Raw genomic sequence first — 25,998 nt, forward strand, 5'->3', positions numbered from 1 at the left:
AAGAGTTATTGCTTTTTAATTACAAGTGCTATTGTAACATCTATAAGGAAGAACACTTTAAACTTAATTGAGACCAAATGTGAAGTTAAATTAAATGAATAACTAATTAATGTAATGTTCTTGCATTAGCCCCGAGTGAGTGCTGAGGCCCAGAGAGAAGGCAGGTACCAGGCCTCAGGGGAACAGTCAGTGCCCAGAGCTGAGGTGGGGCCGGGAACCTGGGACCTGGGAGACTCGTGTGGAAGGTCGGGTCTAAGGTCGGATCCCCAACCTTTGGTATTTCCCTGAATTCCCACCTACAGCCCAAGTCCTCATTTCTGAGGCCAGGCTCTGAGCTCCCACATGACTTTTGCCTCTCCCTGGTACCAACTTATCTGCTGGCATGAGCAGCTGTGTCCTGCTCATTTCCCAGCCCCTATGCCTGACACGTTCGGGCTTGATAAATATTCCTTTTAACTGTCTCCCTCTTCTACTTCTCCTCACTACCTTAGCAACCTAACTGCCCAGGTCCTACTCATTCTTCCTACATATGCCTTTCCCATTTTTCCCTCCTGCTGCCATTGCTATCACCCTCCTGCCAGCTCCATCCCTTCGGGGCTGGACTAGTGGATGGCAGAGTCTCAACTTGAGTCCATCCCCCTCGTGTTTTTTCCTGTATCATTTCTGAACGTCGTTTTCATATTCCTGTCTTCTCCCCTCACTAGACAAGCTCCTCAAGGAAGGGGAGTGTCTTACACCCATTTATCTCCCTTCCCACCAGTCCTCTGAGGTAGGTAGTGTTAGTACTATTTTCTATACGAAGAAACAGGCTAAAAGCTAGTAAGTGGTGAGGCTGGTGGAGAGAAGACCTCAAAATTGCCAAAGAGGAACAATGTCCTCCCTCCTACACTGACCTGTCTGCAGTGGAAGGAAAGCTGACAGTTGGCAAATGAAGAAACCTCTGCTCCTCTGTCCCCGAGGGACCACGAAAGGGATCCCAGGTTCACGCTGGACTCTACCATGGGGTTATGGCACCATCTAGCGGCTCCCCTGAGGGATGATGGCGGATAAACCTTTCTCGTCCTCAAAGCAGCGTTCCTGAACAGAGGGCACAATGCCACGCACTGTGGCTGCTGCCCTGAGGACCAGGGGGAACAGTCAGTGCCCGACGGGCTCCTGCTTTCAAAGTCAAGCATTTGGCGACGTACGTATATGTCCCCACTGGCGTGTGTACAACCTAGTTCAGCGCAGAGGGATTTGCATCCCGCTAATGCACTGGCCCGCCCAGTGTCCGGGTCAGCGCAATGGTTCTATCTTACGTGAGGCTCCAAACTCCCGGTCTGCCCCGCAGGTCATCAGTGTTGTCTGACCATGTCCTCTGGGAATGCCCACTGTGACCAGCCCCGGCACACGCCCTGCAGCTCCTTGACGGCCCATGGGAGCCCTGACAAGGACCAGCACGGCGCAGTCAGCAAGAAATCTGTTGGTGCTGACAGGGGCTTCAGAGGTCCGACAGAAATGCCGAGAGTTCGCCCCGGGATGTGAGGTGGACAGAACAAGCACATGGGGAACCCGGGGGAGGCGGCCACTGCACAGAGCTCCAGGAAGCTGCGCGTGTAAGGGCTCCGGAAGGAAACAATCTTGTCACCCTGGTGCCTGCACTCAGGGCGTAGGTCCGTTTCCTGTGTCCACTGTCTACCCCGTTCCTAGAGTAGAGCTGGCATCCGATGAGCACTCAGTGACCATTGGCACTTCTTTATCAAAACACTGGTGTTTTTATCAAAATACAGGGTATTTTTCAGTCGTGGCCCCCACTCCCCACCCTTCACCCCACCGCACTGCCCGCACATGTCGTCTTCCACTCGGGACATAGAGGGCTGGGACGAGGATGAGGCAAGGGAAGCCCTCGCTCTCAGGTACCAGCAGAGGAGGGACACCTGCCTTGCTTCACGCTCGTCCCGGCCCGGGAGGGGCGACAATGCTTTAATCCAAACGGATCAGGAGTTAGAAACAGGATCACGTGGCGAGAAAAGAGCTTGTGAATAAAGGGAAGATGAGAGGCTGGGCAGCTCTGAAATAGGATCAGAATCCCACCTAGAGGTGCAGACTGCTGACAGGTTCGGATTTAACACAGGAAGGAGAGACGTGCCTTTACCAGGCCTTAGCCTCATGGAGCCACTGCCTTCTGTCCTGAAATCTGAATAAGCAGGAGTCTGAGCAGATCTTTCCCTCAGCAAGATGGAGACACCACTCAGCTCTGGCCCCATCCGTTCTGCCTGGCCGTCCCCTTCCTGGAGAGAGTCTCCCAGCTCCTTAGTCTCCCTGTGGCCTGGGCTGGCTGGTGTTAGGTCAGGAGGCTTTGCCTCAGCAGTCTGTGGCAGTTGCGATTGTCTTGCCCAGGGGTGCAGTTTGGGACCCAGCTGGGGCCCTCCATGCTTCTGTTTCAATCGGGGCCTCATATTTCTTTATACCTGCATGAGGAGGAGAGAGGCGATGGAAGACAGAGTGAGACACAAGTTAAAAAGCTCCTGCCCCTGTGGTGGGGACAGGGAAGGCAGTTCCTCAGGTCTTTTAATAATTGCCTTTCATCCCTGTTCTCTATAATCAGGGCTCCCTCTCACCTTTTCAGCAGGAAATAGCAGGCCAGATTAAATTACAAACCTTACAATATTGGTACCACATTGGACAGCTTTACAAAGCAATACCACATATCCCATCTCATCTCAGCCTCAAATCAATCCTGTCAGGTATTTAGAGATAAGTGTCCCCATTTTCTACACAAGGATGCAGAAGTTCAGAGAATATGCCCAAGTTCACATAGGTAAATGTGAACAGAGAAGTCAAGACTGTCCAGGGATTTCTGGTTCCAAGCCCAGTGCCCCCCTGCCTTCGCGAGGTACCCCGCTCCCCATACACAGGCCTTTCGGAGAAGGACCAGTCTACAGAGAAGTGCAAACCCCACACACCAGGGACTAGCTGAAGCCTTAGGCATAGGAGTCCTTAGCCGAGTCCTGAGTCTTTGTTCTCTCTTCTCTAGATGAGCACATTTACCTCTCAAGGTGGTGGGGAGGTAAGCTAATATAGCTGAAGTCAGGTTCTTCCCAAGCATACAGCAAATTAGTAAGTGTGGACTTTTTCCCCTTCTGCTTTTCTTCCCCTCCCCCCACCCCAGACTCCCCTCAGGCCTGGCCCAGGGAAGGCAGGTGGAAGGAATACTAGTGTGGTCTAATCCCCCTGCTCCTCCAGGGCAGGCCAGAGACTGTGAATGCCTCCTGCCCTCCATTTTTCTCCCCTGAACCTGGATGACACCTTCCTTAAAAGGAAGTGCTTCCCCAAACAGTGTGCTGGTTACCATGGCCCTACATTTACCACCAAACCAAACCCACAGCTCTGTCAGCTCCTCATTTGCAAGAGCCTCCTGCTCAGAAGGAGAGCCAGAAAGTCCAGGAGACACCTCAGCACCAGCACAGCCCAGCCTCTTGCCAGCCCAGCCTCAGCCACCAGCCTCCATGTACAGATGCCACACCCACCACCGCTGGGCAACAGACAGACAGCACACCAGCCAGCCACCAACACTGATTCAATTTTGTCCCAGAGGTTTTGATTGGTAGTTGCTTCCTTCTGCACATCCCAGGCAGAGGGGCCAGTGACCTTGGTTTCTAATCTTCCGAAGCATTTGCAGCTCTAAGTCTGAGTTCAGAGGGAAAACTATTTCCCTGGACTCTGCCTCCTCTGTCCTGGGGGGTACGTCCAAAGCCCCTCTGCTCTGCCTGAGAAGAGGCTGCACGCTTGATGGCAGCTCAGACCTCTTAGGAAACACTTCCCAAGCAACATGCTCTGCTCAGGTCACTTGGCACTGGCCCCCAAGAAGAAAGAGTTGGAAAAATCACACTGAAGGAGAGAGGATTTGTATGCAGGCTCCGCTCTGATGGCACATCAGTCACAGACTTGAAGAAAATACTCACAAAAGTCATGGACTGGAGGAAAATACTACCGCGTGTGGGTTAAGGCCAGACAAGAGCTATGGAGACACATGGGACAACAGGGCAGGTTAGTGGGGCCGGAGCAGGGTGGGTATTCACGGAGCCCATCCAGAGCCAGCTCTGAGTTCCCGAGGTCTCAGCCTGGGTGCAGAGCACCTGCCCACGGGTTTTGAAGTGAGGTGAGAGGTGGGGCTCTAGCTCTCCAGAGGACTCACCCTGTGTCTCTGCTGAGGGATGACTTCCATGCCAGGATCTCTTTGTACACCAACCGGCAGAGGAGCTGTGAGGGAGGGAGGGCACAAGGTTAGTCCCCAGTGCAGGTGACCAGTGGGCTGGTAGAAGGCAAAGGGCTGAGCACACAGCTTTGTTCAGCAGGGGTCACCCATGGGATGGGAAGTGGTTCTGAGCAAAGGGCTGCAGTCCCAGTGTCCCGGCAGAATGTTTTGAACTTCCAGTTTTAGCCTGGCAAGATAGGACATCCCCCAATATCCATCTGTGCACCCCAAGAACTCTTACCAAGCAGGCCAAGACGTCAGCAGAAATGAGCATGTAGAAGACGTTGTTCCAGCCTGTGGGGGAAATGAGCCCGGCCAGCAGAGGCCCCAGTGCTGCACCTGTGTGGAGCACAGCGTCAGAGCAGGGCACCCGCCAGGGAACCACCGACCCCCAGGAGTGTGCCCAAGACAAGGCCCAGGCTCGGCTGCCCGGAGCCAAAAGCTAGTCACAGACCTATGGACCCAGTGCCGTCGATGATGGCCGTGACGGTGGACAGTGCCTTTGCGTTGCCCTTCAGGCTCTTGTGAGTCCCCTGGGGGGAGAGAGCAGAGTGAGGACCCAAACCAAAAGGGAGCCCCGAGCACCAGGATGGGAGAGGGGCTGACCCGGGGAAAGGCGGTGTCGGGGCTCGGAGTTGAGAGGAAAGGGCAGTCGATGGCAGATTCTGAAGGACTTTGAGGATCTTTACAGACCAAGGGAGGGGGAAAGGGCTGCGGGGAAAATGGACCTGGAGACAGAGGCCCTGACCAAGCCCCCAAAGTGACCCCTGGCTCCTGGGAGGCTGCCCCACCTACCAGGTCAGCGGAGACAGCAGTGGTGATGAGCGCGTAAGGACCATTGACCAGGGCCCCACAGACAATCAGCATGACTGAGGCGGCAAGAGGCAGACAGTCCAGTTAGAGGTGAGGGGCACCACCAGCCCGAGCCCCAAAGCAGGTGAGAGCGCCTGGTGTCAGGCTGACAACCTCTGCTTCTCTGTGCGTCCACCAACGCCCCCCAAGCAGTGCCTTTCCTATGGCCTGGCCACAGGTGAGCCATCTCCTCACCTATGGAGCTTCCAATCCCATTCTGGCCGAAGCGGTTGTACAGGAACAACTGAGGGAGGAGAAGGGGACAGGCAGAGTCACGCCCAGCCTTCCCACGAGCCACCTGTGCTAGACTGGAGCCCGGAAGTCTGGAACCACACTCTCCTGCCCTGGGACCCCACAGGTCGCTTTACGCCTTTTCCTTCTCATCCCCAGACCTGTCAGTCTTTAAATGTCCCAGGGAGGGGAGGTCTAAGATGTGGGAACACTGTTTCCCTTTTCCCAGAAAGTCTTCTCTCAGCTCTAGCCTCAAACTGCTGTTCTTTCCTTGGGCAAGAAGTTTACCAGCAGGTCTCCCCTTCTCCACCAAGGCCAAGGAGCCACTGATCCCTTTCTGAAACTCTCAGTCTGGGTCTCTTTCCCCCCTGAGCTGTGCGCAGGGATGTACACACACACAGACAGGTATGTGCATCAATGCCCCGGTGCCCACAGTCCAGCGGCTACACGCAGGCACATAGGAGGTTATACACACCATGGGGGCAGCCAAGATCAGCATGACGCAGCAGGTGGTGGCCCTGCCATTGGTGTAGTCAGAGATGAGCCCCGCCAGGATGCCACCTGGAACACAAACCAACTCACCCACTGCTGCCCCAGGCATGACCACAGCCTCCCACCCACATGGTACCCCAAGCGTGGCCCCATCACTCCGCCCAGCACTGGTCTGGGCCAAGGCATCCAGAACCAGCAGAGTGTCTCCCTTGGAAGCCCTCCCTGGATCCATGGCTGACAGGAAGACTAAACACGAGGGCCATCTTTCTTAGGATCACCCAGCTGGGCAGGAGCCATTTTTTCTTTGATGCTACCTGCCTGGGTCACTTCCCATGGGACCTTCTTTCTGCACCACCACCAGGGAAAAGGGGAATGCAGCCTACAGGCAGAGCAGGGCAGGACCTCACCTATGATGCCACCAACATCAAAGAGTGTAGATAGGTCCCCAGCTTCCTTGGCACTAAAGTGAGCTGTGGAAAACACAAATATGTGGTTAGACCTGATGAGTCAGGGCAAATACCCTGGAGTGTCACAATCAGAAAAGTCAGATCACGTGTTCCAAGCCCCGTTTTTCAGAGGAAGCAGTGAGGACCCGTGGGAAGTGATCGGCCACGGTCACAGGTGAATTTGCAACAGTTTGCCCAGAAGCCCTCTCTGGCCCCCAGTCCTGTGGTGCCCTCTCCTTCTGCAGGATGGCCTTGACCTCTCACACTAGCCCTCCCTGAAAGCACTGGGATCTGGCCTGCAAGCCCTGTTCCACTGGACCACCTTCCCCAGGGGACACAACTTCTCCTACTGAGCCTCAGCTCGACCAGCAGTTCCTGCCGTGCTCCTGACTGAGTGGCAGGCCCCCACCAGGAGGCTTTGCATCCATTTGAGGTCTCTGCTAATCAACAGAGTCAGGAAGGAGACTCACGGGAAAATGAGGACCTCAGGTCCCAGGCTTTGCCCTGGGATTAGAAAAGGAGTATCCAGAAGCTTGAACCGTAACCCAACCCTCAAGGCTGACTCATATGCTGAAGTCGGCACCACAAAACAGAGTCCCCATGTCCACAAAACTGCCCTGGGCCTCCACCTCTGTCTTTGTGAGAGACCCCTCAGACAGAGCTGTGGGGCAAGTTACACCTTGAAATGTGGCCCCACGTTATCCTGCTCTGAGAAAGTGCAGTGTATGCCAAGGCAGCCTTGCCCACTGCCCCCTCCCCACGGGGCTTGGAGGGAGCAGGGCAGCCTGGGTCAGGGCCTTGGCCCGGTGGAATGCTGAGGCTCGGGGGGGGGGGTTCGGTGGGGGTGCTGCTTCCTGACACAGCAGCCACCAGGGTGTGGAATAGCAGAGACCCAGGCCAGGTGGACATAAACAAGTTTTTCAACCACAAAAGTGCCCTGTCCTCATCTGTCCGTCCTTGGACAGGGGCAGGGGGAGTAGGTCCGTGAGATGGGCAGTGCAGCCGACCCAGCACAGGGACAGGAGAATAGTGCTCACCAGCAGGCTGCACGCAGTGGGGTGCCATAGCAGGCCTCTTCCTGGCATTGGGGGAGGCTCAAGGGACTCCAGGAGGCATGCAAAAGGTACACCTTCTCTAGTACCCTCCAATCCCACCCATCTATGAGCCAGGCAGGCTGGAGGTGGGTTTCTCCTACACTTAAGGATGGAGAAGTTAGGGAAGATCACAGAATAGAGCTTCGAGTCCCTAACCCCCAACTCAGTTCCAAGGGAGGAAAGGTGGCTGGAATCAGGGCCTTGGAGGTAGTGTACAAGGTTCAACTTCCCATTAAAAATAATCTCCGTTTGCCCTAAGAGAGGTTCAGCAGAGACCCACCCTATATCCGAGAATCATATGCATTGCACAACAGGTTTCCTCTCCCACTAAGGACCCTTTCTTCTTCCCCTGGTACTTACCCACATTGAAGATGTAGAGGGGCAGCCAGTAGAGGAAGGTGTAGCTGACCAGCTTGGCAAAGAGCAGACACAGGGAGAACTCAATCACGCCCTAGGGATCGGAGCAGAGGGCACGATGGAAAGGGTGCAGGAGATCCTGGTCTGGGGCAGCCCCCAGGGGCGTCTGAGTACCACCCCAGCACTTCCCACCCCTCACCACACAAAGACCTCAAGTACATCCACTCAATAAAAGCCATGTGGCCTGCTGTTCCAATGCTGTGTCAAGACAAGTCTCCCCTCTTACCCACCCTAGGCAGCTCCTGTAAAGAAATTCTGGAAACCATAGCTCTCCCTGGCATCCCCATCTCCTGATACCCAGCAGAAAAATCTAAACAGCCTCTCTCTCCCCTCCATTCCCCCCACTTCTCACCGGGATCATGAGTGCCCCAAAGAAGCTGATGGCAACAGGCTGAGCACTTGGCTCCTTGGAGCATTTGGCCACCGTCTCCAGGCTGCTCTCCTGGTGACAGTAGGGGCTGTTCCCAGGGTCCTCAGCGTTGTTCTGGTTCTCTTCTGGCCCATCCTGAACAGAGATGAAGCCTTGCTGTGGGCATCCACGTACCACCTCCTGCCCGCTAGAGGGATAACCCACATGAGAGGCAGGGGCTCCCAAGCTGGAAGGGGTACGTGTCTCTCTCCCGGTCTGGACTAACTTCCTGCAGGCCCATGGGGCTGTTGGGGAGCCAACCCAAGGGCCTGACACTGGACGGATGGAGTAGGAGGGCAGGGAGTGGGCTGGGGCCTCTCACTTACATGGTGCTGAGGCGCAGTGCAGTCCACGTCTTCTGGGTCTAAAAAATAAAACCTTCTAAGAGGCTTTCCGCAGGCCAGGCCCTCCACTTGCACTGGGACTAGTCCCCACCCCTAAAGCCTCCAGGATTTCTGCTCTGCGGCTACAAAGTGGCCCTATGACCTGGCCCAGCTGACTCACAGGCTGGCAGGGAACGGGGATGAGAACAGCAGATGTGGGGAGTGCCCTGTCCACCCCACCTTCCCCCTTCTCAGCCAGCATTTGCCAAGCACCAACGAGGGGCCAGGCGTCCTAACTACTTGTCTTACCAAAACCTTCCACAGCTCTGAGAAGGACACACTTTTAGCCTTATTTACAAATGAGAAAACTGAGGCTCAGAGACGTTGCTGTCCCATCACACCCCTGCCTCCAACTCTGTGACCAGTAATCTCCCCACGCTAGGTAGGCAGCCGCCTCCTCCCAGAATTGCGGCCCCTGTGGGGAGGAAGGGTCCGCTTACACTCGATGAGAAAGAGGAAGGTGACGATGCCCATGACAGCAGTGATGACGCCTGGCACTACGAAGGACAGGCCCCAGTGATCGCTCACCCAGACGCCAGCGATCAGGGAGCCCAGGATGTTGCCCACGGACGTGTGGGAATTCCAGATGCCCATGATGAAGCCCCGCCTGGAAGGAGGGAGGAGGGGGGGAGGGAGGGAGGAAGGGAAGACAAAGAAGGGGAGGGGAGAAGCACAGAAAAAATTTAAAGGAAAGCATAGGGTTCCTCACAACTGCCCTGGCCACGTGCAGAAAACTGGCTGCCTACAGCCTCCGTGCCAGGGAAGAGGGAGAGGGGTGGCAGGGTCAGCGAATGAGCGAGGGAGCGACAGCCAGGCCTGGGTTACTGAGCGGGCACACGGGGCTCCCAGTGGAGGGCTTGCTGCCCAGAGGGGTGGAGCTCCACACCCGCTCTCCTCTCTCTGGGAGCATTGGCAGTATCTGAAGAGTTTTGACTGTCACAGCTCTGGGTGAGCTGGTGGCATCTGTGGGGGGTGCTGCTACACATGCTCTGATGCACAGGACGGCACCCACGACAGAGCATCATCCAGCCCCAAATGGCAATAGCGCCGAGATTGACACACCCTGCTCTAAAGCAATGGTTTTTTTTGCACAAAAGCCAGTTCAGGAAAAAAACAATACAGTTTTATAGGCTTCGTTTTTGTCTTCATGCAAAATGGAAATTCCTCTATTAGGTTGTTTTATGGGTTGAAATGTTATCAAAGGAAAATCAACACCGCTTCTTAGTCACTAAAATGTTTGTGACGTCTCACTCAGCACGTGAACGTCAGCAAGATGGAGGCAAGTTTCTAATCCCTCACCCTGAAATTATGTTAGGAGGCCGCAGGTGACCTCCTAGGGAACCTCCAGCTCCCACTCCCTTGTCACACTCACTTCCCCTTCCCGAACCAGTTGCCAACGCAGGTCACAACTGAGGGCCAGCCTGTGGTCTGGACGAGTCCATTAAAGATCTGCAGGGAGAGAGAAGGCAGGTGGGACAGGTCCTGGGCGTGCTGCCAGCTCCCTGCTCTGATCCCTCCTGGGCTGAGGAGGTTGAACATCATGGCCCCCAAATTCCCACACATGCACACACCCCCTAATGCCCTCTGGCCCAAGACCCTTCCCTGCACAAACCCAGCCTCTCAGGCATCTCCGGTGACCTCAAGGTGGTGCTCAGTGCAGCATACTGAGCAAGCAAATGCATGACCCACGGGGTGGGAAGTGAGACCCTGTGGAGCCTAACAGAGGGGCACTGGGCTGGGCAGGAGGTGTTCAGGGCCATGACTTGGGGCAGCTGAGGTGAACTTTAGCCTCCAGCATCCTTTCTGTGCTGGGAACAGAGGCTCAAGAGCAAGACGGGGGCTCATACCTGAATGAGCACGAAGTACCAGAGGACGTGAATGTTCCAGAAATATCCCAGGCCAAAGAGCGAGGTGAAAAGGCCACTGAGCAGCATTCCGGCTGAAAGGTAATAACGGAGGGGGAGCCGCTCCCCAAAAATCCCACTGGAGAAGAGAGAGTTGGATTTGTGGTTAATCCAAGCAGCCAGCTTTCTCTTTCTATCCGCAGGTCTCCTCCACTATCTGCCCATCTCACCTGTCTGCCTTCATGTGTTCCCCCACCACACCACTGAGCGACTCTGGCCAAGGAGACCACCAATGACCTCTGTTGCCACAGCCAGGGACACCCTCAGGCCTTGCCTCACTAGGCTTCTCTGCCATATTCGAAACTGCTGACTACACTCCTAGAGATGTTCTCTCCCTGGCCTTACTGCGGCCAATCTCACCCCCCACCCCTTGGCTGACCATGCCTTCTCATTTGTTATCTCTGGGGAGCAGCCTCTTGCAAGCACTTGTATGGGTTTGGCTACCACTGAGTATATCTGCAGTCGGATCGCTCCCCCAGAGCTTCAGGACCACATCCAGATGCCTCCTGGGCATCGTGACTTGGGTGCCCCCTAAACACCTGAAACTCAACACTCTACAACTGAACGGCTCCTCCTTCCCCCACCCAGCCCTTATCTGGTGTCCTCCTTGAAGTCAATGGCACCACCATCCTGGGCCACTCAAGCCAAAAACCAGGGAGCCACCTTAGTTTCCTGCTTCTCTTCCCACCCTTCACATCCATTCTCCAAGACCCACCTACTCTTACAGAGTTCTCCAGTGTGTCGTCCCTTTTCCATCTCTGTGACTACTGTTCTAACTCAAACACTGCGCAGAGCTCAGCTGGACCATCACCAATCTGTTCCTTAGCATGACCAGGTTTCAGTTTTGCCCTCTCTTATCTCCCTTCCACCCCACCCAGAGTGACCTATCGGAAATGTAAATCTGAACGTGATACCCTGGGTGAAACCCTTCCACGCTCTCCTGTGCCTGTGGCCGGGCCCACATGACCTCATTCTTCAGCCCCATCTTCTGCTGCTACTCCCTTCAAACTTCACGCTCTGGCAGAACTGTTACTAGTCCCCACCCCATCCTTCGATCACGCTTCCTTACTTTGCTCATGTTATTCCTCTGCCTATTCTCTTCTCCACCGCCAAGCCCGACTGCTCCGCCTCAGTTCAAGTGTCATCTCCTCCAAGAAGCCTTCCCTAACCCCTCTTCTCTAATCCCAGCTCTGACTAAGTACCTCTGAGCCCCCAGAGCCCCTGGAGCCACCTCTGAAGCCACCTCTGTCACGGAGCCAGCACACTGTTTTGTAACGAGCTGCTATGAGCTTGTTGGAGTGGTACCTACCTCACTCATCTTTGATTCCATGGCAACAAATACCTTGCTTGCTGTGTGAAAGCCATGCCTACTTTGCTAATTTAGGCCCAGAACAGGGCAGGGTTTTCTAGCCATCTCTGCATCCAGGGCCACCCTTGAAGGATCCAGGTCCAGGACAAACCATATTCCAGCCATCTGAGTGACTAACTCAGGAGTGTCCAGAAAAGACTTTCCAGGAAAAAGAGCTACTAAAAGTGGGAGTCAGTCAGCCAGGTGACGGAGATGGCTCAGTGGCCACGTAAGGGAACGAGGATGGCTGGGGGCTGACCACACATGAGGAAGTCTTGGTCTCATTTCCACCTGGGGAGCCATTAGCTCTTTCACTTTGACCCCACTGCCCCAGGTGAATCAAGAGGAGGCAGCAACTCTGAACCGCCCGACTCTGGGGTGGTCATGGGCTCTGCCTCCCTCTTACCTGATAAACATGCCGATGGCATAGGCCACGAGGAAGGCATTGTCCACGGCCCCCAGTAACTCTTTGTAGTTGTCCTGGTCTGAAAGCAGACGGGAGAAAGAGAAAGCTGGCTGCTTGGCTGCCACTGCAAAAAGGTCTTTCTGGCCCTGGGCAACCCCTTCCTGGGGAGGGGAATGGGGAGTAGGGAAGCAACTTGCCCCATTCTTACCAAACGGAGACCAGCTACACCACGTGGTGTCATTGGGACTGTGGGTGTCGTTGACGGGCCTGATTATCGCTGAGCAGTTCTGGTGCAGACGGCTCTGGACAGGCAATGGGATCAACAGGTCAGGGGTCATCTCGTGGCCCCAGAGCCCAGTCAGCCCAGAGAGGAGCAAGCAACCTCCCTCCCCAACCACACCCGCACCACTGCCGCCCCACTGGGCTCCATGCTCCTCCCTCTGACATCTCCTCCTACAGGAACAGGCTATAGGGACAGGTGGTCACAGTGGATCCTGAGGGAAGGGCAGGGGGAGTCTTTGAGCAGAACCCATAGAGCCCAGGGTCCCTGCTCTCTCAAGCCACCCACAGCCACCGACACTGCTGTCTTGGTGAATCCACTCAAAAGGAGCACTTGGGAAAGTTCCCTGGGGAAAGAGCTACTAAAAGTGGGAGCAGGCTCGGGGATCATGGTAAAGGAACAAGGATGGTAATCGGCTGAGTTCCAGACCATTTGACTAAAGTGGATTTCTGCTGGGGCCCAGTGTCTCCTGCATTCTTCCTTACTGCCAGGCCAGCCTCACCTTAACAATACTGATGGGCTTCCTGGACATGTGGTAACAGGTATAAATTAAGAAGGTAAGCAGCAAGATAAAGCCTCGGTACCTGCAGGAAAAGGTAGGCATCTGGATTAGCCGGAAGATCAGAGCTCGTGCCCTGTAGCCCGCCTGTGCCCGCTCTGCCAGGCCCAGGGCCTCAGCAACACCAACTCCCTACATTCAGGCGCCCTCCAGACACAAGTTCCTTGGGGCAGAGGCCAGGGGGAGGGTAGGAACAGATGCCCGAGGCCAGGGTGCTCCCTGGTCCCAGCTCCTGAGGCCTCCCAACAGAGCTGGCTCAGCACCAGCACTCTAGAAAACACAACACCCTCCTTCTGCTCTTGTTACTTCCATCACTTCTATGTTCATTTGGCCTCAGTAAGGTCAGGGTGTGTGTGAGTGAAAGAGATGGAGCAAGGGGGAGGTAACATCGTTTCTGTTTTTGTTTTTTGGTGCTGAATCCCAACATCATTTTTAAAATACCAGCAATGGGGGGAGCGGGTAGGAGGCTGATGCGGGAGAAGGGTCTGTCTTTATAGAGCTCCATACTCCTCTTAAGCTTAGAACACAGCAGAAATAGCACTTGCTACAGCCGAGTCAGAGCAGAGCCCAGACCACAGTTGGAAACGTGGCACCAATGGGAAAGCTGCTGACAGAAGTCACGTCCTCTTCCTTGTCCCAGTCTCGTCCATCCTACTGGATGGACGGCAGGGTCATTCTTTCCATCTGTGGCTGACACATCACATGTGCCCTCTCCTGCCCCCCATTTATCATCTCATGCACTGCTCCGGGATGGAAAGAACGATTCAGTCCGGCACCAGGAAAGTTTCCATGCACAGCCAGCTGCTCCCCTTCTCCTGAGGGCCTGGGGAAGGGCCTCAGTAGCCCCCTGAGTCATTGTCTGCTTCCCCAGCAGAACATCAGCTGAGCTGAATCAGCAACCAGGAGCCAGGAAGTGCACGGAAAATGGGCCTCGAAATGGACCCCTGGCCCAGGAGAAAGGGCCAGGTATTCGGCAAGACCCAGAGCCTGGGTTCATTAAAGACCTCATGGAGAAAGGCGGGGAAGAAGGGTAGGAGGGTCCCTGCAGCCCTGGGCCTCCCTCAGTTCCTAAGGGCCAGACACTGCAGGCTCACTCTGCCCTCTCTGGGGATCTGCCTCCAAAACCCAAAGTCACTTCCTTCAAATGTGTCACAAAGGTTACCGCCTTCGTTGTAAAATGAAGGGGAATTTCAGCAGAGCTTGAATTTAGGTTGGGCTACCAGCCAACCTAATTGTACCCCTGGAATTGAGCTTCCCGCCTGGGTTCTCTGCCTCCATTCTCTCCACTGCCCCTGGTTCATCTCCTTAAGAGAATGAAGGTACACGTGTGCCGCTCCATTACCTGGCTTAAAAGTTTTCAGTGGCTCTCGGTTCTGTTAAGGACGAAGTTCCACCCATTTAGTCTGGATTTCACGCTTCTCTACAACCCAGGCCCTCTAGTTACCCGTTCCCGAGGGAGCACGGGTAAATCACAGAGGGGGGAAAGTCTCTGAGAGAATTTGGAGAGGGTGCCCAGCTGGCCTTCAAAGAGCAGTGAATGGAAGACAACTACAGCCCTACAGGTCACTCCAACCCAGTGCCCTGCCTGGGAGGCTGCCAGGGCCGGGAAAAAGCTGAAAGCTTTGAGTCATGCCTCTAGTGTACTGTGTAACTAAATGCAAGCTCCTAAACCATTTTTGCCCCCGTTTTCCTCATCAGTTGCACACAGGTGACAGCACCAACCACACTGATCTCAAAGATTGGTGAATTACTATCACTCTAGTCCCTAGGTCCCTGTTTTGTCACCTTCAAGACCCTGGGGGCTCAGCTGAGCCTATCTAGGCTGCCACATGGATGTGGCCACTGACCATCGTGACAAATCCTCTAGGTCTGAAAGGTCTCTGAGGCCCCATGAGGCCCTTGGCTCTGAATGTTCTCCCATGACAGGCCCGGCAGGGAGACCCTTCCCAGCTATGGAGCCTGGTGTTGCCCGGAAAGCCAGGCGGCCACTCAGTAGACTCGCTGAGCCCTTTTAGGAGCTGGTCAGAGCCAGTGAGGGGCCCAAAGGTCGAGCCCGGTTGCCAGCCACCCCGTCCTCCCTCCCCCACACTGATTCAATTCCAAGCACCAGGACATGCCCACCTGGGAAGGACCCAGCTGCCCTCCCTTGGCTTCCTCCCGTCGGTGGCCCGGTGCTCTTCCTTCTCTGCTCCAGGCCCCTTTCCTGTGGCCTCCTCTCCCAGCCCTGGGAGGAGGAACTGCCGGAACAGCAGACACAGTAATGCCCACATCTGGCATCCCGATTCCTTCAGGCAGAAACAAGACTGCTCTCCCATCCACAGCCACACACGTGCCCACCGCTTGCTCGGGATCCAGCCATCACAGAGATCTCTGTGCTCTGGGGGCTCCCAGGTCAGTGGGGACACAGACGGAATTGGGGCCACAGTGGTATAATAGAGGGCAGCCCTGCATGACGTGGGAGCACAAAGGAGGGACGCCAAGCCCGGCTGGGGTGAGCGCAGTGTCAGGAAAGGATTCTTAGAGGTGAGGCTTTAGTTAAATCTTCAAAATCAAGCAGGAGATGGCCAGGTCAACCAGGGTTGGGGCAGGGAGCGTGTCCAGGGATGGGGAACTGTGCGTGCCAGAGCAGGCAGTGTGAAATAAACTATCTGTTTAGGGAACTCCGCACAGTTCAGAATATCTGGAAGGTGGGACTGAGCCGAGCAGAAGGAGAGGTGGCTGGGAAGGAGGCAGGGGGCAGGTCCTGTGGGGCCTTGGTACCAAGCTGTTGAGTTTGGACTGTCTCTTAAGGATGACAAAGATGGGAAGTCATTAGAGGGGGTTGGGATTTTCCAAATCAGAGAGGTCTGGACACCACCCAGGCGAAGCAGGCTGAGACCCAGAGCTCTGCCCTGTTGACTATTTTGGGAAGCCCGGGTAGGTTTCCTCACTGAAGGCAGGGCCAGCTCCCTCTGCCTTCCCCATCCCGCGAGCCCCTCCCTGGGCACATGGCAACACTACGGGGGACCCTCGGTGGTGCATTTCAGGCAGTTTCTGTCTATGGAGAAAAGAGCAAGGACTTAGGAATCAGTGAAAACCTGGCTTCGCTCCTTACACCTGACACAGAGTTCACCACCTTTGTCATCGGGCTACTGACAAGTTAGTGAGATGGTGCAGACAACAGGTCTTCTAAGTTTCTGACACCCAGTAGGCATGTAAAATGACAGCTACTATTATTTCAAATTTTCAGATGAGGAAGAAGAGCTGGAGAGGGCTGAGGCAGTCCACGGTGGTCCTTTACGGGAAGTGAGTGGGGTTGGGGGCTGGCTGGTGGGGGTTGTAGACCCTGGACTCACTGGAAGGTGGGGATTTGGAGGCCAGCATGCCCCCTCCTCCCCACTTCCCCAGCTAAACTCCTAGTGTCCTCCCCCTGCCTGGGGCAGCTTCCAGTGTCTATGGGGGAGCCTGCAATGGGACAGAGCAGAGCTCTCCGGCCTGCTGGGGCCTCTGCCCACATGCTCCCTTGGGAGAAGGCAGGGAGGCTCAGCAGAGGTCCCCACTGACCTGTGGAACTCCAGCCCTGTCCTCCTCCAGGCGCCTGGCCTGACCTCTGTCCTAGCTCTGATCCCAGCCCCCAGTAGAATATCTGACAACTAAGATAGCAGGAGAGTCATGATTCCTGAGGGAGGGGGGCAGGAGGTCCTCTGCTGTGCTGTGTGACCTTAGTCTAGCGCTGGGCTCCCCTGGGACTCCCTGCCTGGACTCAGAGTGATGGAGAGATGGGCTCAGAGTCACACAGCCAGCAGGCAGAGCACAATTGTGTCCAGTCCTCTTCCCATTCCACTTTGGCAGCTGTTCTGAGAAAAAGGCCAATGTGCCACAGTTGAAAGTGGACTAGGGACATCTGTCTGGGCTAAGCTGAGACCAAGGCTGCCAAACTCACAGTAACTCACAGGAAAGACAGCTGACACGCTCCTGCAGGGTGTAGAACCACAGGTTTCACTTCTCTTCTTACGAGCCCTTCCTGCAGAGTCAACGGGCCCCAGAAGGGGAGCAGGGGGCAGATATACACAGCTGGCCTGTGCCTAGCTACCCAAGGCTGGCTGTGAGGGGGAGGGATGGCAACAGGTGCTAGGCCAGGCTGGCCTGGCATGAAGGCGAAGGACTGATGAACATGCATGGCGAGGCCCTCAGACTGTGCCAGGTGGGGCGGGTTGCCCCATGACCCCTCAAGCCTTTGTTAGCAAGAAGCAACACTTCTTAGAGCCCCAGCTCCTCCTTACTTGGCACTGGTTACTGAGTAACCAAGTCAGATAGAGGGGTACAGTAGATATCTCCAAACTATTAGCTGATAGGCCAACTTATTCTTTCAAGGAAACATGGTAATGACTTTATAGACTTTAAGACTTTGCACTAGGAATGCTTCTGAGGTAGGGGTCAAGAACAATTTGTCCCAAAGCGGCAACAGATAAAAAACAAACAAAGGACCTACTACCATCCATAGGACCTACTACCACCACCAGCACAACAGACAACAGGAGACGGTGGGAGAGGCCCCTTTCCCAGGCGGCCACCCGGTCAGCCACCCCCGTCCCTGCAGCCCCCTTTATTGTTTTGCGTCCACACTGCTGACAGTCCCTACCCCTATGTTAAGGCCAATGGGGACTTAAACTTTCTCATCAATCAATCCCCTCCGCTCCCTGCCTTAACCAGGGGCTGACAGTCAATGTCTAGGACTGCTCAGGTGGCCACGTGACAGGTGGGGCTGGCTGCGGCTGCAGGGGACCTTGGCACTTGCTCTGAGGAAATAGACTTGGTGGCTTATCCTTCGATGTGCCTGTGCTGGGACTCAGCAGATTCGAAAAGGATAGAGTGCTGGGAACAATAAGAACCAGGCCGGTGGTGACAGTGCCACCCCTGCCAAATCCTCCCCTGCCACTGGGAGACTTCACGGTAGGGAAAAGCCAGCCTGGGACAGATACCACAGAGCAGAACGCTGAGGCAGGCCTTCGGTGTACAAGACGGAACAGGGCAGGCCAGGGCTGGGAGGGCCTCCAAGCGGTGAGGACATGAAGCCCTCCTGGGGCCGAGAGCCAGACCAAGGACTTGTCCACCCGTTACCCTTTTTGTCCAGCTGGGACTCGGGCTCGTGATCAGCGAGATCAAGCTGGCTTAGGGCCTGGCCTCCAGATCCTTCCTAGAGAAGGGAACCTTTGGCTAGTAGCCACAAGGAGCCCACGGCTTTATAGAATAAGTGAGAAGATAAAACAATGATCCTTTTCAGGAAGGAGGAAAAAACATAGCTTGTTTTGCTTTGAGAAGGAAGCTAAGTAGGGAAACCTACTCTGTCTGAGCGCCCAGACAGAATGAGAAGCCATGGCTTTCAGCTTCAGCATGAGGTTTTGTTCAGGCAACTGGAAAAACTCTGGGAGAGAATGAGAGTTGGTAGGGCTTGGAAGAAATGCTCAACAGGTATATTAAGGTGGCCTTTCTTCTGAAGAAAGGCTACACAAACAGCGCAGAGGGAAACGTGTGGATGATGGCAGAGCTGTGTCTTGCCCAGGGAGGTGGCCTTCCTCTCAGGATTCTCTGGGGGGCTAGCTCCATGCCTCACCCTCATCCACTCCTGCTGAGCACAGAGGATGCAGGGAACGAGGCATGAGCCACAGGCCAACATGAGAGCAGTAATACCATCCATGCCCGCTCCACCCCGAATGCCAACTCAGGGATCATCAGATGGTGGGGACGGGGGGTGGTCATGGGCTTCAGGGACACACCCTTGGTGTGTGTCCTCAGTTCTGTTGTTACTTTCAGACAGCTTCACTCTGACCTTGGCCCTCACTGGTTAGCTTGACTGGAAGAAATAAGGCCTTGGCCAACCACTTAGACTATTCCCAAACCCTGGTTCCCTCTAGACCAGTCCATGGAGCCTGAGTGAAACAGCCCCACCCAAAGCCAGGGAGGTGCACACCCGTCTGCTCTGTGCAGAGGGAAGGAGGAAACAGCAGGGTGGAAGAGGAAGCAGAAGCCTCTGGGGGAACAAGGCAGCAATCACACGAGTGGGTGGGGGAGGGGAACCGCAGGGTCACGCGCTGGGTAGGATCAGGCCTGACCCTGAGAAGCCGCAGAAGTGGGGCAAGAATAATAATGGGCTTAGCTCTCCAGGCTCTGCTCCAGCATCTCTCCTCCCTTTTCAGAGCAGCCTCATAGCTTGTTTTAAGTTGCCCTTTCTGCTGCCCTTACCAGTAAAATAAGACAAGAGCAGCACTGGGGTCCCTGGTCTGAGGCCATTGCAGAATAGGGAAAAGAACGTTAGACTTAGACCAAGGAGGCTGAGTCTTCATTTCTGGTTCTGCTGCTTACTGTGACCTTGGGCCAGTGGATTAACCTAAGTCTCAGTTTGATCTTCTTTTAAGTAAAATCACAACCTCACGCCACACAAGACTGTTATAAGGATTAAATGAGATACACTGGATGCAGCCGTGTGAGCCCTCAGCAAACTCTGAGGGCAGAGCCACTCATCCCAGCAGCAGTCACCAGCCGGCCCTGGCCTTTGCAGCTCACGTGGGAAGACTTGGGTGTGGGGAAAACAGCTGTGCGCGTCCACAGCTCCTGCTTTCCTGCCTGCCCCTCTCCCCATTCCTGCTCCCACGGCTTCTCCTCTCCTGGTCCTGAGCTGTTCTCTCTCACAGGGCTCCAGGAATTGGGCCCATCCTCATAAACACCAGCCCCAGTCATCTCTCTGGCAAGATGCCCATGTTGCCAGATGACCCCCGATATACCCACGCAGACGCTGGCACAGAAGGCAGGGCACTGGCCAGGCCTGGGGCTGGGGAGGACTCTGAAAGGCCATGAACTAGCTCTCGACACTGCCCCCCCAACACACACACACACTCACACACAGGGGGTCTGGCAGGAGGAGGAGAGGCAGCCACGCTTCTGCTTGCACACTCGGCCGCCTGCCTCTTGGCCTCATGTGTAGAGAGGGACTGGACATGAGCCCTCAGCCTCTGTGCTCCTGCAGCTGCAGCTCCCGGGGACTGTCACCAACTGATAGGTGACACCTTCGCTTCCAGGCCTTGGCTCCCCGACCTCTGCTCAGATCACTCCAGCTCCACCAAGCCACATGCCGCCTTTTCCTTCTAATGAGGGGGAAGCCCTGCCTCCACAGAAACTCACCAGCATCTAGCAATTACCAGGTCCTAACTGTGAGCCAGGCGCTGGGCTAAGTGCTCTCAATGCCTTCTCATTTCATTTCACCAAACTCTGTGATATAGGTCCACTGTTATTTCCATTTTATAGACAAGGACCTAGATCTTTTTTTTTTTTTTTTTTTTTTTTAAATTAAATTTATTGGGGTGACAATTGTTAGTAAAATTACATAGATTTCAGGTGAACAATTCTGTATTACATCATCTATAAATCCCATTGTGTGTTCACCACCCAGAGTCAGTTCTCCTTCCATCACCATATATTCGATCACAAGTCAGAAACAAGTCAGACAGAAAAAGCAGAGAACCATGTGATTTCACTGATATGTGGTATATAAACCAAAAACAACAAAAGGACCTAGATCTTTACAGAGAGGAAGTGACTTGTCTCAGGCCAAAAAGCCGTGTGATCTTTTGCCCCTTCCGCACTCTCATCAGGTCAGCGGGAAGACCATAGGCTTGGGAGTCAGGCCAACCTGGATTCAAATTCCAGCTCCGCCGTTTACGAGCTGTGTGAGGCTGGACGAGCTGTAGAGCTTCTCTGTGCCTCAGTGTAGCCGTATGTTGGGTGGGGAAACCTTGCAGCGAACGACACATAAACAATGCCTGACACAAAGTGGTAGGAACAGCAAGCAGAATAATAGTCAGTAATTAATGTTTAGCCTGGCACTGATCTAAGTACTTTACACGCTGCACCTCGTTAATCTTCACGACAATCTCATGAGGTAGGGATTACTGGTCCTCTCACTTTATAAATGAGTCCAAAGTTCAGGCCCCATCCACCTTCACTACCTCTAGGCAGTCTAGCTGCATCTGCTGTCTTTACCTAAATGCCCTCCTTTGGGGGCATGTGGGAGCAGTGAAGTTTGATAATTAAGGATCCAGCGGATCCTTAATCCTGAGAAGGTAGGACCTGGTCTTACTTATCTTTGCAGGCCTCAGAGCTCAAATCTTAGTGCGCCTGCAGTAGTAACTATTTTAACATTCAGTATTTACAAGCGTCCAAACCTACACTCAGGAGGAAAGAAGTAAAAGAACATTACTGAGCACCCCCACCAGCCACAGGGGGTGAGGGATGTTCACATACCACATTTATGCTCTAGGACCCACCTGACTTTCACCAATGGGGAAACTGAGGCTTAGAGAAGTGACCTGTGCGAGGCATACAGTGGTGAAAGGATCCCGGTCCAGAACCATCTGTCCTAAGTCTGGGAGATGCCAGCGTGCACAGTGCTTGGACTCACACCTCAAGACGTGTGCAAATGGCGTGTGTGGATACAGAAAGTTGTGTCATGTGTGTTTCTGAGCTCTTCTAAAATGCTGGTGTGGGGCAGGCTGTTTATAATTAGCCACACTCCTGGCCCCCTCTCCCTGCCGTTTTCTCTGAAATGTGTTACTTTGGTTAAAGGGTATAATGAATATCTATGAATGAAACTCGAATAGGCACAACAGTGGCAGAGCGGAACAACTGTGTATACTTGGTAACGAGATATGTGTATGTTTATTAAGAAGAAAAAGAAGTTTTATCTTAACGTAAAATGACTGGTTGTTCCACAATGAGAAACAGAACAATGAAGGACAAAACCTGAATGGATCAATTTGGATGTTTGTGGAAGGGGAGTTTGATTTGCCCTAGGTTACTGTATGTGCAAATAATGAGTCGGAAGGAAGCAATTATGTTAGAAATTTTGTCAAAGCTGGCTCAGTTTTTATCTTATTCATAGCATTTTTTAAAAGAGGCTGTGGTTCCTTTCGCGTCAAATATTATGTAAATGCAAACATGGAATTTGTTTTTCTCTCTGTTAAAATGACAAAACGTTCTTAACTATTGGTTATTGGCCTGCTCTTAACCAGAGGTTGTCAAATGTGACTCTTTACCTCCTGTGTAATCTGCCTAGATAGCAAAAATTCCGTATCTTACCAGAATAATTTTCTATACTCTTTAAAACAAAGAAATCCCCCTTAAGAAAGAGCTAAGTTTCTTTGCAATGTTACTTTCTATGTTTATTTTTCAACGTGTTTTTGTCACTTTCAATGGGACAAGTACTGTTTCTTAGGCACTCACGATAAGCATTCAAATCTCCTAACGACTTTTTTTGATTTTTGCCTTCTCAAAATCAAATTCTAAATACAAAATAAAATAAAATGTTCAGGATGGTTTTTTTGTGTGTGTGTGTGCCTAAAACTATCTTTCAGATGCCTGGAAAAATCACAGATTTGTTCCTTCACCTTTTAAAAAGAGAGAGGCTGGAAATAATTAGGCTTATCTGATTTGTTACTGTTGACCAACTGCACAGGAATAACTGTGAAGTCGGAAGCTACTCACCATCTCCAGGTTAAATTTATAAAGGTCAATGTTATAATTTATAAATATTTCAGAAATTGTATGCTGTGTGAGAACTTCCTGCAGACTTCTCAGTGCCCTCTCGGTCCACGATTTGTTTCTATGTATCAGCATCCTGAGGGCGCTTTGTCTGACGATAACAGCCTGACCAGTCATGAGTTCAGTTGCGATTTAAAAATGTTACCTGGGCTGCAACCTTACTTCTTTGGGTCTAACAACTCCTAGGTCAGTGGGTTTCACCTGGGGATGTACATCAGACTTTCCTATGGAGTTTTATTAAAATATAGGTGTTTAGGACTTTCTCCAGACTTACTGAGTCTCTTCAGTTGATATTTTGGTATATCTTTGGTATACCATGTAAATTATGTCTTAGGATTCTTATATATCTCAAGGTTGTTTCCTCTATCAAAGTTATTTTCATCCATTTTTATAAATCAGATGTTATGTTCACTGTCTTCTTTGAAATTAGCTTTATTATGTTTTCAGCCATTGTCTAGATGTTTTTATGGGGGGGGCGGGGCGATTGGTTTTATTTTGTCTTGCATACTTCCAGAACAACCAAATTTCCTTGTTAGCTGCATTATTCTTGTTATGAATTCTCATCAGATCATTCACTTTTGAAAAATTATCAGTAATGAGTTAATCTGTGCCTGTTTCAGTCTCTGTCATCTACAGATAGTTTTTGTTTTACTCTGATGCTTCTTAAAGGCTCTGCGATCAGCTATAGATCAAAAGCTTTATCTTTAGCAGGCAAGAATGGTCTCAGAAAAGCACTGTACCAGGCACTTGCTCTTGGTCACAGGCTTCTGATGGCATGACTAGGACGTCTTTTAGGACATACCAATGGACTGAGTCAAGATTTCCAAAACTCTTCAGTCAAGAAGCAGACAGGTTTATGAGATCGCTAACCGGATTCAGCAGAACAAGAATTAACGACATGGAACTGAATAAATTCTGAGAGATGGCTGTTATTTATGTTCAGGATATTGTTGGTGTGGTTCTAGTATTCTATCTTCTGGATATATAAGGAAGTCCTTTCTCTTTCTTCTTAAGCTATCTGTAACCCCTGACTATGCAGTAGATGCTGTTTTTGTAAACTGAAGTGAAACATTTGTAAATATCTTATTCTCCCTACCTGATTCCCCAGAATCCATAAACTTTCGTTGAATCTTCTTGCTTTTCATAGCAATATGATTTTTTTGCAAAAGTTCAGGAAAAATCTATCCCTTTTCTTTTTTTTAAACCAGGGCATAATTAAACAAATTGGTTATGCAACCCAGGCCTTCCCTGGAATGTCCTAACTGGCAATGATGCTCATTTAATCTGATATAACCAGCTCCTTTGAAGGTTGACTCTATGGAGCTAATACTAATAAAACCCTCCCAAGAAAACCGGCTTACTGTGTTCTCTCAAAGGCAAAGAGGAAAGATCACTTCCTGGCCAGCCCAGGAAACTTAGGATATTTGGGGACCTCAAAAAGAGAGGAATGTACCCAAATTTACAGGTACAGCAGGTAAAAACCTACTGGAGAGAGTTTCTTGGCTTGGCTTCCTAATCTCAGAATGATAAATAATAACAAGCTTTTAAATGTCCAATCTAAGATTCCTTATGAAAACTTCCAGCAAACTCAACAAGACCTGTATTATAAATTAACACTCTTATTGCACCTATGTAATCAGATCAAATCTAATGAGACCAGTCTTATTTTATGATCTGGAATAATCTTTCTTTGCAACTATTTTTGATCAAAACAGGGGAGACTGTAGAAAAAATTGTGTGTTTCATTGGAAAAGTGTGCATTGTCTAGAGGACTCCTCTGCAGGTTATCTGATTCTAGCATCTTGTTGACCTTGGGCATTTGACAGTGCTTTGAAGTGGTAGTAAACGAAATCATACAACATATGTCTATGAACTGATAGAATTTCAATAGTCTTCCTTCCCAATCTGTGGAAAAACCAGTTTTGCCTCAATATTCCTGATTTATAAATCAGAATGTTTTTTGTATTCTCTTCTTAAAATTGTGGGAATATATATATATATATATATATATATATATATATATATATATAACATAAAATTTCCCATTTTAACAATTTTTAAATGAACAGTTCGGTGGCACTAACTCCCTTCACATTGTTGTACAGCCATGGTCACCATCCATCTCCAGGACTGCCTCATCTTCCCAAACTGAAGCTGTGTCCCCGTGAAACAATTTCCCATTCCTTCCTCCCTAGATTTTCTTTTGAACTCATTATAACATCTTCTGGATCCCTCATTATGAGTAAAATAAAATCTTTAACACATGTTTATTTTTATGTCCTTATGAGAGTTAAGTTTTATCTTTTTCTGAAAAAAAAAGAAAAAAAAAAGTATTTTAACAGTCCCAAACTCATAAAGGACCAAATAAATCACGTAAATGCGTAAAGAAGGCTGGGATGGATGAGGATTGCCACCAATGGGAATGCACTATGGTGACCAACCCCCCTGCTATGCCCAGGACTGATGCGGTTGGGAATGTGAGACTTTCCGTTTTAAAACCAGAACAAGTTGGTCATGTTAAGAGCACCTGTCCTACCTGAAGAGGACTCCTTAAGTCCTATTAATATAATTTGGGTATTTAGGCCTGGTATTGCTACATCATCTGTTTTTCAAGAGAAGCCAGGTATCTGGCCATTTATGTTAAATTTTATAATTTGTAAATGATGGCAACTAACACAATATTTTGAAAATCACTGTGCAGGCCAAGCAAACTGCTTGGTCAGGGTGTGGCCTCTGATGAAGAGTGGCCTGAAAGCTCTGTACCCACCCTCCCCCGCCCCCCAGTGTGGCCGCCTGGGGCCTCGGTATCTGGAGGAAAACTACTGTGGAAGTGGTTCGCCCGTTGTTGGGGTGAGTACCGGCTGAGTGGTAAACACTTCTTCCCCGTGCATCTCTCAGGGCCTGGAGCCCCTCAAGGCAAGCTCCCCAGACCGCTGAAATCTGGCCTTTGTGTTACCCAAGGGCAAAAAGAAACCAAAAGGGACACTCCACGACTCAAATGGCCATTTTTCAGCAACAACCGCCAAGCCTCGGTTCCCTGGCCGGCAAGTGCAGATTCGCCCAGGCACCGGCTATCCGTTTTCACCTTCCTGCCGGCGCCGCTGAAGGAGCCCGGGTTCAAATGCTGCGGGGTGGCCGCTGTCGGGTTCGTGGTCCCCAGGATCCCTGCCCGCCGCCCGGACCGAAGGAAGCTGTCCGGGGCTGGCGCGCTTCCCTCCCCAGCCCGGCTCACCAGCTGTCCCTGGAGAAGGCGCGGAGGAACCAGATGCCCGGAGCCAAGGAGGACCGCATCTTGCCGGCTGGTGCCCGAGGGAGGCGACGACGTGGACGCAGGAGAGCGCGGAGCGGTGTGCTCCAGCCGGCAGCA

The 25,998-nt window shown here is 52.3% G+C and overlaps 1 protein-coding gene across 3 annotated transcripts; it reads right to left on the reverse strand.

Moving 5' to 3' along the window:
* SLC37A2 (solute carrier family 37 member 2) lies at positions 1–25,996 on the reverse strand. 3 transcript variants are annotated; one of them, XM_019710464.3, is made up of 18 exons: positions 25,864–25,996; positions 13,002–13,083; positions 12,428–12,521; positions 12,220–12,298; positions 10,409–10,544; positions 9,934–10,010; positions 9,002–9,168; positions 8,505–8,542; positions 8,122–8,274; positions 7,713–7,803; positions 6,220–6,282; positions 5,796–5,881; positions 5,285–5,333; positions 5,033–5,106; positions 4,692–4,770; positions 4,479–4,576; positions 4,178–4,242; positions 1–2,450 (listed from the first exon to the last, which is right to left on the reverse strand). In XM_019710464.3, the coding sequence occupies exons 1-18, from the start codon at positions 25,920–25,922 to the stop codon at positions 2,435–2,437; spliced, it is 1,506 nt and encodes a 501-aa protein (XP_019566023.3). In that variant the 5' UTR covers positions 25,923–25,996; the 3' UTR covers positions 1–2,434. The 3 variants fall into 3 exon arrangements, with proteins under 3 accessions (XP_019566023.3, XP_088656988.1, XP_088656989.1); XM_088800862.1 differs by lacking the exon at positions 1–2,450 and adding an exon at positions 2,998–4,000; XM_088800863.1 differs by lacking the exons at positions 1–2,450; positions 25,864–25,996 and adding exons at positions 2,998–4,000; positions 20,725–24,599.
* Positions 25,997–25,998: the final 2 nt, after the last annotated feature.

This window comes from Rhinolophus sinicus, chromosome 9 (genome assembly GCF_057876585.1).
Source record: "Rhinolophus sinicus isolate RSI-liver-muscle chromosome 9, RSI-T2T, whole genome shotgun sequence".
NCBI classification, from domain to species: domain Eukaryota; kingdom Metazoa; phylum Chordata; class Mammalia; order Chiroptera; family Rhinolophidae; genus Rhinolophus; species Rhinolophus sinicus.

What these genes read in the sequence shown, in the direction of transcription:
- SLC37A2 (XM_088800862.1), bottom strand. Translation starts at nt 25,922, where the DNA reads ATGCGGTCCTCCTTGGCTCCGGGCATCTGGTTCCTCCGCGCCTTCTCC. An exon ending in GGTACTTCGTGCTCATTCAG is followed by an intron (nt 10,011 to 10,408) that starts GTATGAGCCCCC and finishes CTCTCCCTGCAG; the next exon opens with ATCTTTAATGGACTCGTCCA. An exon ending in AACTGGTTCGGGAAGGGGAA is followed by an intron (nt 9,169 to 9,933) that starts GTGAGTGTGACA and finishes CCCTCCTTCCAG; the next exon opens with GCGGGGCTTCATCATGGGCA.